This window comes from Electrona antarctica, assembly GCF_951216825.1.
Source record: "Electrona antarctica genome assembly, chromosome: 11".
Taxonomy (NCBI): domain Eukaryota; kingdom Metazoa; phylum Chordata; class Actinopteri; order Myctophiformes; family Myctophidae; genus Electrona; species Electrona antarctica.
The window spans coordinates 51,296,872-51,312,675 of record NC_136792.1 but is presented as its reverse complement, the minus strand read 5'-3'; the positions used below and the strand labels follow the sequence as shown (position 1 = coordinate 51,312,675).

The 15,804-nt window shown below is 46.1% G+C and overlaps 1 protein-coding gene across 6 annotated transcripts in view; it reads right to left on the bottom strand.

Annotated features, from left to right (window-relative positions):
* Positions 1 to 341: 341 nt before the first annotated feature.
* The window catches only part of mpzl3 (myelin protein zero-like 3), a 38,419-nt gene continuing 22,956 nt past the window's right edge, over positions 342 to 15,804 (bottom strand). Inside the window, exons 3-7 of one of the 6 annotated variants that reach the window (XR_013791166.1) lie at positions 11,848 to 12,061; positions 9,178 to 9,337; positions 7,642 to 7,711; positions 3,462 to 4,343; positions 342 to 3,412 (exon numbers count right to left, since the gene is read on the bottom strand). Coding sequence is in view for 4 of the 6 variants with exons in the window: in XM_079514788.1 (XP_079370914.1) it covers positions 4,263 to 4,343; positions 7,642 to 7,711; positions 9,178 to 9,324; positions 10,932 to 10,944; positions 11,848 to 12,061 (525 nt within the window). In the remaining 2 variants the exon portion in view is untranslated. Of the gene's footprint in view, positions 4,344 to 7,641; positions 7,712 to 9,177; positions 9,338 to 10,227; positions 10,241 to 10,509; positions 10,523 to 10,931; positions 10,945 to 11,847; positions 12,062 to 15,804 lie in introns of all 6 variants that reach the window. The other 5 variants (XR_013791167.1, XM_079514788.1, XM_079514789.1 and 2 more) reach the window with 5 other exon arrangements.

Genomic DNA, 15,804 nt, shown 5'->3' with positions numbered 1-15,804 from the left:
ATTCGTACTAACGTACAAGCAGTCTGTTAGTACGTGGGAGCGACGTATATGCACCGATATAGATGCTATAGAAATGTGTTAAATAGAGAGATGTCATGCCACCAGAACCATAACAAATTGATTGTTATACATCTTTTAGCGTTATATCCTAAACCAGCTGTAAAATGGGATCCTTACAGAGAAATCTCGTCATTGGCAGACAGTGAGGTAACAGTGATATCGGCTCACATTCAGAGTGGAGTGAAAACAGGAGGGGGGCCTAGTACGCAGCCCTGTGGGACGTATAGAGAGGTTTAAGTGGTACAACAAACAATAATAATCATGTCTCCACAGACAGTAAGTAGCTGAGCATACGGTCAGTTCATATGGTAGACATTTATTTGTGCACAAATACAGTACAAGGGATTCGAAAACCAACTCATTCGACAGACGACAAAACAGTCGAGATTGATCACACGTCACATGATCACTCGTCACATGATCACACGTCACATGGTCACACGTCACATGATCACACGTCACATGATCACTCGTCACATGGTCACACGTCACATGATCACACGTCACATGATCACTCGTCACATGATCACTCGTCACATGATCACACGTCACATGCTGTAAAGAACGATACCGTACAAGTCCTGATACCGTGGGCATGGCAGCGGCGGCCATTTTCTGGTTCCACCGATCCAAACCCTGTTCATTTTTCCTGCAGAGATTTCCAAAAATATATTTGTTTTAATATGAATTATTTTATAGAATCAAGCCATGCAGGATCCTGGTGAATCATGGCCATAAAACATTTGATTCAGCAAAAAAAAATGTTACTGTAAAAATAATAATTGAAAACCGAAAAACAATATAGTATATCATATAATTAAATATATAAAGAAAACATTCCCGTCACCATAAAACATTTGATTATGTGGAGGGAAAAAAAATAATAATTATATCATATATTATAAATAATACCCTTTCTTTTCAAAAGAATCACATGTTTTATGGCCTGCATGGCTCACCATGGATGACTTGATTTTAGGCTTTAATTCATATCAATATTTTTGGGAAATTCTCTATGGGGGGGGGGGGGGATGAATGGGGTTAGGTTTCTGGTCTAGAGGGGCGGGTCGCGGCTGAGACTTGCGCACGGCCCTGATTGGATCTCACCGATCCGTCAGTCAGAGCCATTTAATAGAATAGTTGCGACATTGAGGGGGCAGAAAACAGCCCGGTCGCGTGGTTCATGTACTCGCGCACGGAGCCCATAGACTCCAATGCATTCCGTAAACTTCCGGTTATCCCCATGCTCAATAGAAGTCTATGTAGAAGGTCTGCTAATTTTCAAAAATGGTGAAAATGTGCCGCAAATCTTTGAATATATATTGGACTGAAGCCCCACGAAGTGAATGGAGTTTGCGTAACTCTGTCTTACTCTATGGCTCTGCTGTCGGTCAGCCCCGGCCCCTCCTCTCCCCCCCCTATGCGCTACGTCACATCATTTGGAGCGACGCCCACCCTGACTCCCACTTCTAGCGGCCAATGCGTTCCTCCAGGTTTTCAATTTTCACGCCGACGATGAAATGAAAGCCTGCAATGGGTACCGAAGGCTATGCTCGGTGGAACATGGAAAAATGGCCGCCGCTCCAATGCCATGTACATGTGGACGCCAAAAACAACAGCTCAATTCTACACATAAATACATAGCAGGTGAGTTACAGTTCCTTAATGAAGCCAAAAATCATGACAAATAGCTTCTCCATAATATGCTGTATGTACACACTATATAAACTATAAAGGCAACACGCAATCCTGTACAAACATAAATGACACGTATACATACGTTTTTTTAGATAAAACAAAATCTAGCTGCCTCAGCAGCAGTCAAATAACTTATAAAAAGGAATGGAAAGAAGAAAAAAAAAACATCTCGGCTGACGCACAACAGAGGACCCACCCCCGTTCACTTCCCTGTTTACCACTCAGAAAGAATGCCTCGCATCTCCTAATCTAGGGCGCTCTCCGTGGTTTTGACCAGATGGATATACTAAGCTCTTCATTTCTGACTTCAACATGCCTCTCGTTTTAAAATATGAACGCGAGGGATTATCGAGCGACTTTATCGTAATCATAGCGAGGTAAGCAAGCAACATTATTTCTCCCGGTTTTTGTACGGAACGAAAGGCGGGGGAGGGGGGTTGAGCTTTCAGAGTAAAAGCTGGCATATCTGCACGGCACCCCGAGCTGTTATTTTGAAAGAAATCCCGGCACTGATTGTGTTAAAGGACCACTTCACCACTTTTCAACATCTCTTCATATAATTGGTCCTCACTAATGTTCATGATAAAACACCACCATTTTTTTCCTACTCAGTCTGTGTCTCATAAGAGGGCTTTGGGCAGTACGGACACCCGTCCACCAGTGACATCATCATTAGGCAGATTTTCTTTTAAACAAGATTTGTTTTAAAATATATTTAGATTCTTATTATCGTGAGAACGATGGCTTTCAACTTTTGCATTGCAACTTTTCAGGAAAAGAAAGCCTGCCGTTTCTATTAGCTTGGATTCACCATTGATGATGTCACTGGTGGACGGGTTTCTGAACTGCCCACAGCATTCCTATGAGACACAGACCGAGTAGGAAAAAATGGTGGTATTTTATCATGGACATTAGTTAGGACCAATTATAAGAAGAGAAGTTGAAAAGTGGTGAAGTGGTCCTTTAAGGGTCAATTTGGTTACCAACTCTCCATCATTTAGCTGGGGACCACCTGGAACCCCCTCAAGGACCATTGGTGGTCCCCGGGGCCCGGACCACTGGTTGAGAAACACTGCCCTACTTGGTCATACTACGGTCACACAAAAATAGCCGATCTACAAGCTCACGAGGCGCTTATCATTTTTGATCTGCTAGTTTGTGTTTCATATATTTAAAAAGAAAAGAAAAAAAACGTTTAAGTGAAAGTGCTCAAGTCTGTCGTTTGTTCGTATGAATATTGAATATGTAACCAATGAAATCTATTAACCAGAGCATGTGACTAAATGTATTAACCAATTAAATCTATTTACCAGATCATGTGACTAAATAATAACCACGCCGTACCCAATGGGAAACAGGTTATTGGTTTTGTTCCCCATGCACCATTTCCTATAAAAAGAACAGTTTCTGCCCGACAACAATGATTTCAGAATGGAAGCTGCTGGTCAGACAGAGCCCAGTCTCTCACTTAACATTGATTTTACAATATACATTGGGGATAGGAATGTAGACTAATTCATGTCAAACTAGAGGTCCTTGAAATTAAACGGATTTGACAATCACTGCGTAAAAAGGTAAATGTAATTTGTCACATCATCCCAGTGACATCTGCTGGCAGATTCCTATGTCATATATGGGATTTGTGGACTCTTACCTCACAGTCCACATGAGGCAAATCAGAGCACTTGTTTGAACCAGAAAACCCTACAGTCCACATGAGGCAAATCAGAGCACTTGTTTGAACCAGAAAACCCTACAGTCCACATGAGGCAAATCAGAGCACTTGTTTGAACCAGAAAACCCTAAACCACAGAAAATCTACTGAATGTTAAAAGTTCAGGTTTTTTGGGGTGCAATTGAGCTCAGAAAACCTAAAGAAAATAAGTATGTCACGAATCACGATCCCTTTAAACACGTAGCATATGGAACAGAGACATGTTGAGTCATAATTAATTAATAACCAATAATTAAGAAAGAATTCATTACTGAAGGTATACTAAAAACCATATAAGCATTCCAGCGTATTTGGTTGTACTTGGTGATTGCGACCCCTGAGAACCAGCGTTACAGTGAACTTAACCCAATCAGGGCGGGAAGCCCTTTTGGGTTTTTTAAGCATAAAGCTAAAGTTTAAAATAAACTTTATCTATTGAAAAAATTGTGAAAATGTGGCGTAAATCTTTGAATATATATTCTTTCACAGTGAACGCTTTTAACTCAAATATTTGCTTCTGGGGGGGGGGGGGGTCCCTGGAACACCATATTTTCAGATGCGGGTCCGCGGCCAACTACAGATAATTCTGGGGGTCCTTGACATGAAAAAGGTTGAACACCACTGACATAGAAACATAGGCTTTTCCGAAAACTTTTAGGATTTAAAAGACTTTTTTCTGTGTGTGGGGGGGGGGCTATACAATAGCCCCCCGGCTATTGTATCCAGACAATCCTTAGCCTCCCCGGGAGCTGGTGGGCGCTGTTACCTCTCCCGGACACCGGGGGGAGCTCTAGCAGTGGGACTCTGCCACGTCCTCCTCGTTGGGAGGTCTCTGTTTGAGGCTGTACAGTTCCTCCTCGTAGTCCGAGTCCTGGAGGGTGAGACACATAGATATTAAAAAAAATAGATGCCTCATTGGCCGCTGCAGTTCGTTGGAGCGATGTGTGTCGACGGGAGGGCGGAATAATTTACACTGGGGGAATGAAGTACGCCGGAAGAAAGGCACGCTACGTCACGCTGCCACTCAAGTGACTACTGGCCAATCACAGCGCATCTTTTCCGGGACTTATCAGACCCGAACATGCGTTCTGTGACGCACGCTCATGCTTCCGAATTTTTTGCTCTCCCTCGAGCACATACGCTCCAGAGGCGAAAGGGGCGTCTACCTTTATGTGTCTATTGTGAGACAGGCAGGCAGGCAGTCAGACACGTTGTACAAAGACAGACAGACAGACAGACAGACAGACAGACAGACAGACAGACAGACAGACAGACAGACAGACAGACAGACAGACAGACAGACAGACAGACACAGGCGCGAATAGTTCTTAACAGGCAGTGGGTGCCCCCCGCCCCTTAATTGCTAATAAACACAGTGGTACGCTTTCAGTTCACAACAAACACATTACATTGTTTCAGCATCTTGTTTCAACATTTCAGCATGATCAATGATCAACGGTAAAGAATTAAATTGTTTCAGCCATAAGCGGCGGGTGGATTTCACCTTTAGGTATAGGCTAGAATTGTGTGGAGGGGGGGGGGCGGAGATTTATTTATTTATTTCTGAGATGGGTCTTTTTCTCAAGTCTCAAGTCAGTGTGGAGATTACCCCGGCGGTGTTGCTGCCCCTCCCCTCCCTCCCGGCTCATGGCTCTTTACAGTCGGGCCGACGGCACACAGACAGCAGCCTCTCCGCTGACCGTGTCAGTGTTGCTGCAGGAGTGTGAATGGACCGTGCGGTCACTGGTGCTGCTGACAGTGACAGCCAACTCACAGCTTCTTCTGAATTACTTACTGTATCTTTGCCTCAAGTATGGGCTCAGGGGCAGGCAAAATCGCGCGTGCGTGCGGAGTCCCCGTACATGCGCACTCTACAGATCTCGCCTGTAGCGCCACCTAGGGCCCAACCGGCCCTGTATGGGCTATATCCATTTAGCTTTTTGCCGTTTTCCAAAACAAACCAGTGCGCGCTACCGTTTGCTACAAAGCGACTGGAAGTACGAGGTTTACAGACATACCAAGTAGCCAATCATATGCTGATTAGGCCCGTTGCTGTATTATTAGCCTACCCGTTCAGTGATCACCAGGGGGCAGCGACAACACACACACACACACCACAAATAGGTTTATAGTCTACCTGGCAACAGTGAAACAAAGGCCACCATACACCATATTAGCAGTTGAATACCTCTTCTGTGAACAGGGAACAGGCGGACAGACAGACAGACAGACAGACAGACAGACAGACAGACAGACAGACAGACAGACAGACAGACAGACAGACAGACAGACAGACAGACAGACAGACACACTTTCACATGAATAAAGAATAAACAAACTGTCGCACGCACGTACGCACGCACACACGCACACACACACACAGTCAGACAGACACCATGTAACATTAATTATGTGAGAGGCATCTGGCAGACATGTTTCAATAAGTTATTCATGGGTTGAAACTTGAAATTAAAGTCGATGCACGATATTGAAATTGTGCTGATGCATGTGTCCCTAGCGATGACATCAGGGAACAACCGTTTTCTGTACCTCTGGTCTGCTTTTAGAGGCAGCATTCCAGAGAAGAAGGGAAGATATATAACCTCATTGTCAGCTCTGTAGCAGTGGCCGGCAAACTGTGTTCTTCTGGATCGGACTAGTGAAGAAACACGGGGAAGGTTGCCTTATATTAGATTAGTCGGTGGCTCTTCCAAGACCATGTGCCATCCAACCGTTTCTCTAGTTTCTTTGAAACTGTCTCGGAGCCATAGAGTAGAGGGGCTCAACGGTCATCCTAAATATTTGTACTATTCAATAACTGTTACTGTAACACGTGCCATCAGATAGAGTTCACACCGTTACTGTAACACGTACCATCAGATAGAGTTCACACCGTTACTGTAACACGTACCGTCAGATAGAGCTCACACTGTTACTGTAACACGTACCATCAGATAGAGCTCACACTGTTACTGTAACACGTACCATCAGATAGAGCTCACACTGTTACTGTAACACGTACCATCAGATAGAGCTCACACTGTTACTGTAACACGTACCATCAGATAGAGCTCACACTGTTACTGTAACACGTACCATCAGATAGAGCTCACACTGTTACTGTAACACGTACCATCAGATAGAGCTCACACTGTTACTGTAACACGTACCATCAGATAGAGCTCACACCGTTACTGTAACACGTACCATCAGATAGAGCTCACACTGTTACTGTAACACGTACCATCAGATAGAGCTCACACTGTTACTGTAACACGTACCGTCAGATAGAGCTCACACTGTTACTGTAACACGTACCATCAGATAGAGCTCACACCGTTACTGTAACACGTACCATCAGATAGAGCTCACACTGTTACTGTAACACGTACCATCAGATAGAGCTCACACTGTTACTGTAACACGTACCGTCAGATAGAGCTCACACTGTTACTGTAACACGTACCATCAGATATAGCTCACACTGTTACTGTAACACGTACCGTCAGATAGAGCTCACACCGTTACTGTAACACGTACCGTCAGATAGAGCTCACACTGTTACTGTAACACGTACCATCAGATATAGCTCACACTGTTACTGTAACACGTACCGTCAGATAGAGCTCACACTGTTACTGTAACACGTACCGTCAGATAGAGCTCACACTGTTACTGTAACACGTACCGTCAGATAGAGCTCACACTGTTACTGTAACACGTACCATCAGATAGAGCTCACACTGTTACTGTAACACGTACCATCAGATAGAGCTCACACTGTTACTGTAACACGTACCATCAGATAGAGCTCACACTGTTACTGTAACACGTACCATCAGATAGAGCTCACACTGTTACTGTAACACGTACCATCAGATAGAGCTCACACTGTTACTGTAACACGTACCATCAGATAGAGCTCACACTGTTACTGTAACACGTACCATCAGATAGAGCTCACACTGTTACTGTAACACGTACCATCAGATAGAGCTCACACTGTTACTGTAACACGTACCATCAGATAGAGCTCACACCGTTACTGTAACAAGTACCATCAGATAGAGCTCACACTGTTACTGTAACACGTACCATCAGATAGAGCTCACACTGTTACTGTAACACGTACCATCAGATAGAGCTCACACTGTTACTGTAACACGTACCATCAGATAGAGCTCACAGCACGTCATCTTCTTCTCCTTGCCTCTCATGGACTTCACTGCGTATTCCTCCCTGGAGACCAAACAAACAGGAGGAGAGAGGACACTGCATTTAGCCGCATGGATCAACACAATTTAGGCATTTAGCAGACACTCTTAATCCATTGAGACCTGGAACGCATCCATGTCACGTTAGCGTTTAACCACATTAACCATTAACCCATTTTGGGGCGGGAACCCCTTTTGGTGTTTTAAACATTATGTTATAATTTAGCTATTAAAAAATAGCAGATCTACAAGCTCATAGCGCGCCACCGAGTGGCGCGCTATGAGCTTGTAGATCTGCTATTTTTGAAAAATCGTTAAAATGTGCCTCAAATCTTTCCGAAAATTGTCATGATTTAGAAAACTTTTTTTTTTTATTTTGACGTCAGGCCTGAATGGGTTAATCCAGAGTGCCGGGGCGTGAAATGCGTATGGCAGGATATGGCAGCTGCCATACCTCGGCTACAAGGGGGAAAATAACATGGACTTTGAAAAACGTTGTGCTGGTTGGTGCCTTGCATGGCTTCCGCCGCCATCGGTGTATGAATGTGTGTGTGAATGGTGGGTGAATCGATTGCACAATCTATGTAAAGCGCCATGGATAAAGGCGCTATATAAATGCACCATTTACGCTTACGTGTTTCGGCTATGCAGCCTTCATGAAGGCTGCATAGCCGAAACGCGTAAGCATTCCTTTTTGGATTTTTTTTAATTCCTATTTTTTTATGTATACTGGAATTTGGGTTTAGCACTCCACTGAAAACCATTGCTGATGCGCAACCTCTTTTTCTCATTAAATTCCTAACATGTTTACACAAGTGTAGCCTTCGCATACACCTGCAAGGTTGTCCCCAAAATTATGTTTTTAGGCCGCAGACACCAACCCCCCCCCCCCCCCCCCCAATCTGAAATTGTTTAGTGCCAGGAACCCCCAGAGGAGATTTGTGTTACAATTCTTTTTAATACCGTCGTGATGGGTCAAAAAGTAAAATATAGCACATGCCTACAAGCTTGTAGATGTGCTATATTTGACTGGCCAACGTATAAAATATGGATAAAAGGTGATAAAATGACAGTGATGCTTTATTAACCCATTTTGACCTGAGATCAGATTCTAAAAATGTCTTCTACATCCTGACAGTTTTCTGAAAAAGCTATGTTTCTATGTCAGTCGTTCTTTGATTTTTCAAAAATAGCAGACCTACAAGCTCGTAGCGCGCCACTCGGTGGCGCGCTATGAGCTTGTAGATCTGCTATTTTTCAATAGCTAAAGCATAACATAATGCTAACACCAAAAGGGGTTCACGCCCAAAATGGGTTAAGACATTATGTTGCTGGGGGTCCCTCAAGGACCCCTAGGGGTCCCCGGACCACACTTTGAGAACCACTGAAATCCGAGCCTTAACTCAGCCTTCAACCTCGTTTAAGACACACCCATCCCCCCATCCCCCCCCGGGAACCACCCCCGGCCACTGATTGATTGGTCAGACTCACCCCTCGGTGACCTCTATGGGCGACCTGTAGGCTTTGGATTGGCCGCGCTGCGGTGACGAGCAGCAGAGCATGCGTCCAATCAGGCCCAACGTGATGAGAGCGGAGGGAATCAGCACGAACGCCAGGAGAACCGCCACGTCGCTGAACCTGACGGAGGGGGCTGGGGGTGAGACAGGCAGAGAGAGACAGACAGGTTAGAGAGACAGACAGGAGAACCGCCACGTCGCTGAACCTGACGGAGGGGGCTGGGGGTGAGACAGGCAGAGAGACAGACAGGTTAGAGAGACAGACAGGCAGAGAGACAGACAGGTTAACACTGAACCTGATGGAGGGGGCTGGGGGTGAGACAGGCAGAGAGACAGACAGGTTAGAGAGACAGACAGGCAGAGAGACAGACAGGTTAGAGCAGGGGTCGGCAATTGAGATTGTCCTCGGGCCAATATTATTCCCAGACATTCCATCGCGGGCCGGCCGTCTGGCGCGTGCGCGCGTGCGCGCGCGCAGCGCGCGTGCGCGAAAAAATTCGGGTCTAATTCGGGTCTAATTCGGTCTAATTCGGGTCTAATTCGGGTCTATTTGACCAATATAAATCAACTTTTTTCTTTTTTTTTTGCTGGAAAAATATGGTGCTGACACGACGTTATGCTGCTTTCACACGGGCAGATGCAAAGCTACACTAGTACACCTAGTCACAGAACAGTGTCGTCGTTAAGCAGCAGGAGGATCCCACTGGCAGCACCTGTCCGTTTATCATTAGCACAACCACGAACGTCCAACACTAATGATAAACGGACAGGTGCTGCCAGTGGGATCCTCCTGCTGCTTAACGACGACACTGTTCTGTGACTAGGTGTACTAGTGTAGCTTTGCATCTGCCCGTGTGAAAGCAGCATAACGTCGTGTCAGCACCATATTGACTTTAAAAAAAAAATCTCAAAATTATCTCACGGGCCAGATATTATTTCTGGGGGGCCAATTTTGGCCCGCGGGCCGCCTATTGCCGACCCCTGGGTTAGAGAGACAGACAGGAGAACCGCCACGTCGCTGAACCTGATGGAGGGGGCTGGGGGTGAGACAGGCAGAGAGACAGACAGGTTAGAGAGACAGACAGGCAGAGAGACAGACAGGCAGGTTAACACTGAACCTGATGGAGGGGGACTAGGGGGTGAGACAGGCAGAGACAGACAGGTTAACACTGAACCTGATGGAGGGGGCTGGGGGTGAGACAGGCAGAGAGACAGACAGGTTAACACTGAACCTGATGGAGGGGGCTGGGGGTGAGACAGGCAGAGAGACAGACAGGTTAGAGAGACAGACAGGTTAACACTGAACCTGATGGAGGGGGCTGGGGGTGAGACAGGCAGAGAGACAGACAGGAGAACCGCCACGTCGCTGAACCTGACGGAGGGGGCTGGGGGTGAGACAGGCAGAGAGACAGACAGGTTAGAGAGACAGACAGGTTAACACTGAACCTGATGGAGGGGGCTGGGGGTGAGACAGGCAGAGAGACAGACAGGTTAGAGAGACAGGCAGGTTAACACTGAACCTGATGGAGGGGGCTGGGGGTGAGACAGGCAGAGAGACAGACAGGTTAGAGAGACAGACAGGTTAGAGAGACAGACAGGCAGAGAGACAGACAGGTTAGAGAGACAGACAGGTTAACACTGAACCTGATGGAGCGGGCTGGGGGTGAGACAGGCAGGAGAGACAGACAGGTTGGAGAGACAGACAGTAGAACCGCTACGTCACTGAACCTGATGGAGGGGGCTGGGGGTGAGACAGGCAGGAGAGACAGACAGGTTAGGGAGACAGACAGGGGAACCACTACGTCGCTGAACCTGATGGAGGGGGCTGGGGTGAGACAGGCAGAGAGACAGACAGGTTAGAGAGACAGACAGGTTAGAGAGACAGAGAGACAGACAGACAGACAGGCAGAGAGACAGACAGGCAGGTTAACACTGAACCTGATGGAGGGGGCTGGGGGTGAGACAGGCAGAGAGACAGACAGGTTAGAGAGACAGACAGGAGAGGGGGTAAAATGTGTACCTTTAGGGAGGAGAGGGTTAAATGTGTACCTTCAGGAGGAAAGGGTTAAATGTGTACCTTTAGGAGGAAAGGGTTAAATGTGTACCTTCAGGAGGAAAGGGTTAAATGTGTACCTTTAGGGGTGACAGGGTTAAATGTGTACCTTTAGGGGTGACAGGGTTAAATGTGTACCTTTAGGGGTGACAGGGTTAAATGTGTACCTTTAGGGGTGACAGGGTTAAATGTGTACCTTTAGGGGTGACGGTGAGCACCGTGTGGGAGGAGGGGGGGTTAAATGTGTACCTTTAGGGGTGACAGGGTTAAATGTGTACCTTTAGGGGTGACAGGGTTAAAAGTGTACCTTTAGGGGTGACAGTGAGCACCGTGTGGGAGAAGAGGGTTAAATGTGTACCTTTAGGAGTGACAGGGTTAAAAGTGTACCTTTAGGGGTGACGGTGAGCACCGTGTGAGAGGAGGGGGTTAAATGTGTACCTTTAGGGGTGACAGTGAGCACCGTGTGAGAGAAGAGGGTTAAATGTGTACCTTTAGGGGTGACGGTGAGCACCGTGTGAGAGAAGAGGGTTAAATGTGTACCTTTAGGGGTGACGGTGAGCACCGTGTGGGAGGACAGGGTTAAATCTCTACCTTTAGGGGTGACAGTGAGCACCGTGTGGGAGGACGGGGCCCCGTGCACGTCGGGGGGGTTCCTGACGGAGCAGGTGTAGGTTCCGTTGTCGCTGAGCGTGGCGTTGATCAGGGCCACGGAGGCGTCGCCCCGCGCGGGGCCCCCATGCCAGTGGATACGCCCCTTAAACTGACCCTCTGTCGGTGGGAAGGCCTTGGACGAGAAGTGGAAGAACTGGATGCGCACACAGACACAGACACAGACACAGACACACACACAGACACAGACACACACACACACACACACACACACACACACACACACACACACACACACACACACACACACACACACACACACACACACACACACACACACACACACAGTTAAACTAGAGAAGTGGAACAACACAACCACACAGTTAAACAGTTATGGGTGGAAATACACTACAATATCGTAAAATGATTTTGAAGTCTCAATAATCGTGTAACGTAAGGCAACCCGACCTGGAACGCATTCTGTGTGACCTTAGCTTTTAGTGTAAGAACGGCACAACACAACAGGAACATGTGCCAATCAGAATCAGCTTCATTGTCACATCACAGACTTACAGGAACATGTGCCAATCAGAAGCAGCTTTATTGTCACATCACAGACTAAAAGAGTGGGTGAAATTTGTTATGTTCTAATTTCACTCTACACAAATGGATTCGCCAAAAAAATAGCAGGTCTACAAGCTTGTAGATCTGCTATTTTTCCGTCAAACGATCCCGTCAGAATAAAGATGCTGGGTGCTATTTGGTTAATGGAGAAGCTGGATGAAGTTCTGACCAACTCCCTCTCCACAACATTTCATTCACCAGGGCAGTCGTTTTGGCGACAGAAATCTTTTCAATCGACATATTTCCACTTTTCTCGCTTTCTCTCGTTTTAGAATAAACTAGAAAAAGTGCCCCTCGGGGCACAGGTCTCCACCAGGGCAGGTCAGGTTGTGGCCTCCTGGTGGCGCTATAATAGGCCAATGTGAAAAGGGTGCCATTTCTTCATACGCCTTTGATGGGAATTGGATGATTTGAGGCATTGTGTTCCAAAAATGTGTTTTGCAAAAATCAACCTGTTGGTGGCGCTATAACAGGCCAATGTGAAAAGGGTGGGATATATTCCTCAGCCTAGTAAGAAAATGTGTGAAAGATTTCACGTAAATTGCATGCTGCGTTCATGATTTGAGGCTTTTGTTAAAAACGGGGCAATCTTGCAAACTGTGAAAGCCAATTATAGCCAATTAGGATGGAATATGAAATATCGGACAGATCCGACTTGAGCACATGACCATAGAGATACTGTGTAACGATTTGTGAGATTTTTGGACAGAATCTGGAGGAGTAATATCAAAAAATGTGTTTTACAAAAGTCGGCCTCCTGGTGGCGCTATAAAAGCAGATGAGGAAAATGCAGGTCAAATGACCAGGTTTACGGTGCCGGAGATTAGCTGGTAACAGACGGACGGAAGGACGGACACACGGACGGAGTGCAAAACATACTCTCTCCCCATGCCTTCGGCCTGGTGGAGACAACCAGGGATTAGGCTATGGGTGCCATGTGCCCGACGAGCAGCCCAAGCTGCATGCACACTTCATGGAGGAGACTCGTAGTACAGCAAACACACGCGTGTGGCCAGTGTCACGTTAAAGAGATTATTGTTGCATTTATTGCTACCGTGTTTACACACTCGCACGTTGCCAGTGGCTGTTAGCTAGTATATGATGGCTTCATAAAACACAACACTGAAGCTTTACGGCTTCCTGGTTTTATAGAGCCGTCCGTCCGCCCACCCGCCTGCCTGCCTGTCACTTAAAGGTTTTGTGACGTTAATTTTCATTTATTTTTTGTTTTTCTTTTAGGTTTTATGACCTCATTTACACCCCAAAAAACCTGAACTTTGAACATTCAGTGGATGTTCTGTGGTCTGGAGTTTTCTCTGGGGTTTGGAAGCCTTTTGAGCTGCAATGAAAACAGGCAAAACAGTGAAAACAGTGACATCTGCTGGCAAATCCCATTGACATAATATGGAATTTGCAGGCTCTTACATCACAAACAGCAGGAAAATCAGAGCACTTGTTTGAGCCAGAAAACACCAGACCACAGAAACTCTACTGAATGTTAAAAGTTCAGGTTGTTTGGGTGCAATTGAGCTCAGACAACCTAAAACAATTAAGAAAAATTACAAAAACATTTTTTTCATGTCACAATACCTTAAACACCTAAAAGGTAGGAAAGTAAAAGGACTTTACTCTTTGCTCTAAATCTACGTCGCCAAAATGACAATGTTCTGTCTTCATCTCTGACTTAACCGATCTTCTCGTCTGGAATATAAACGCTTCTAAAAGAGAGATCAGACGAGGTAGCGCGAGGAAGTAACGGAAGATCATGCCTCGCGGGTTTGGGGGGGAAATGGAAGGCAGGGCTTTTCAGAGTAAAATCTGCCCAATCTGCTTGGCACTATAGCGCCATTATTTTTGAAAAATTCCGGCGCATTCTAGGTGTTAAAAGGTAAGGAAATAATTATGAAAAAGAAAGCTGGCACTGCTGATTTAGGTATTTTTAACCTGACATCTTATGTCGTGTTTGATAATCAGGTGATCAGGGTTTAATTAATCATGGGTTTAATCTTATGTCGTGTTTGATAATCAGGTGATCAGGGTTTAATTAATCATGGGTTTAATCTTATGTTGTGTTTGATAATCAGGTAATCAGGGTTTAATTAATCATGGGCTTAATCTTATGTCGTGTTTGATATGATAATCAGGTAATCAGGCGTCGTTGGAAAAGACCGCCTGCCCTCAATTGGCCCGATTTGAATAAATGAAGCTCAAATGAAAAGTATATTTTATATATAATGTCATTATTCAGGTAGAGAATCGGAGCAGCAGGGGCGGTATTGCAGTCGCTGTACCGCTCACTGTTGTGACGAAAAGAGAGCTGAGCCAGAAGGCAAAGCTCTCTGTCTACCGAGCAATCTTCGTTCCTACTCTCACCTATGTGTCATGAAGTGTGGGTCATGACTGAAAGAGTACAATACAAGCGGCCGAAATGAGTTTTCTTTGACGGGTGGCTGGCATCTCCCTTAGAGATAGGGTGAGAAGTTCAGTCAAGCGAGAGAGACTCGGAGTAGAACCGCTGCTCCTTCGCCTGGAAAGGAGCCAGCTTAGGTGGTTCGGGCATCTGGTTAGGATGCCTCTCGGGCGTCTCACTAACGAGGTCCTCCAGGCACGTCCCACTGGGAGTAGTCCCCGGGGAAGAGTAGTCCCCGGGGAAGAGTAGTCCCCGGGGAAGAGTAGTCCCCGGCGCAGTTGGAGGAAACACATCGACTCACGGGCCTTGGAACGTCTCAGGATGCCCCAGGAGGAAGTCACTAATGTTGCTCTGGAGCTCTCTGGTGGAGCTGTTGCCCCCGCGACCCGACTACGGATAAGTGGTTGATTCAGGTATCTGAGTCTCTCTCTCTCTCTCTCTCTCCCTTATTCAAAAATAGCAGATCTATGAGCTCACAGCGCATCGCTTAGTGCCACGCTGTGAGCTTGTAGATCTGCAATTGTTTTAACACAGCGCTTGCTATGCCACCCATGTCGCTGTGCAGAGGGCTATAGTGGTGGCAGAGTGGCAGAGTGCCACCACTAAAACGGCATAATATATAATGACATTCATGGTGATTGAGCTTTTCAAATGCGTATTCATGCTCTGGTTTTTTTCCCTCTCCCATGCTGATATACGACCGGCTAGGAGGTACCCGTAAAAATAAATAAAAAATAAATAAACACCGGGCCAAAGCCGCTAATGAAATTGGACCGAGGAGCGAATCAAACGCCCTTAAGGAATATAAGAAAAAAAGAAAAAAAACATACATTCACATTATTGTGTTGTGTCTGTGAGCTTCTTTGTGCAAACAGAGCGTGACAGTGTGTGTGTGTGTGTGTGTG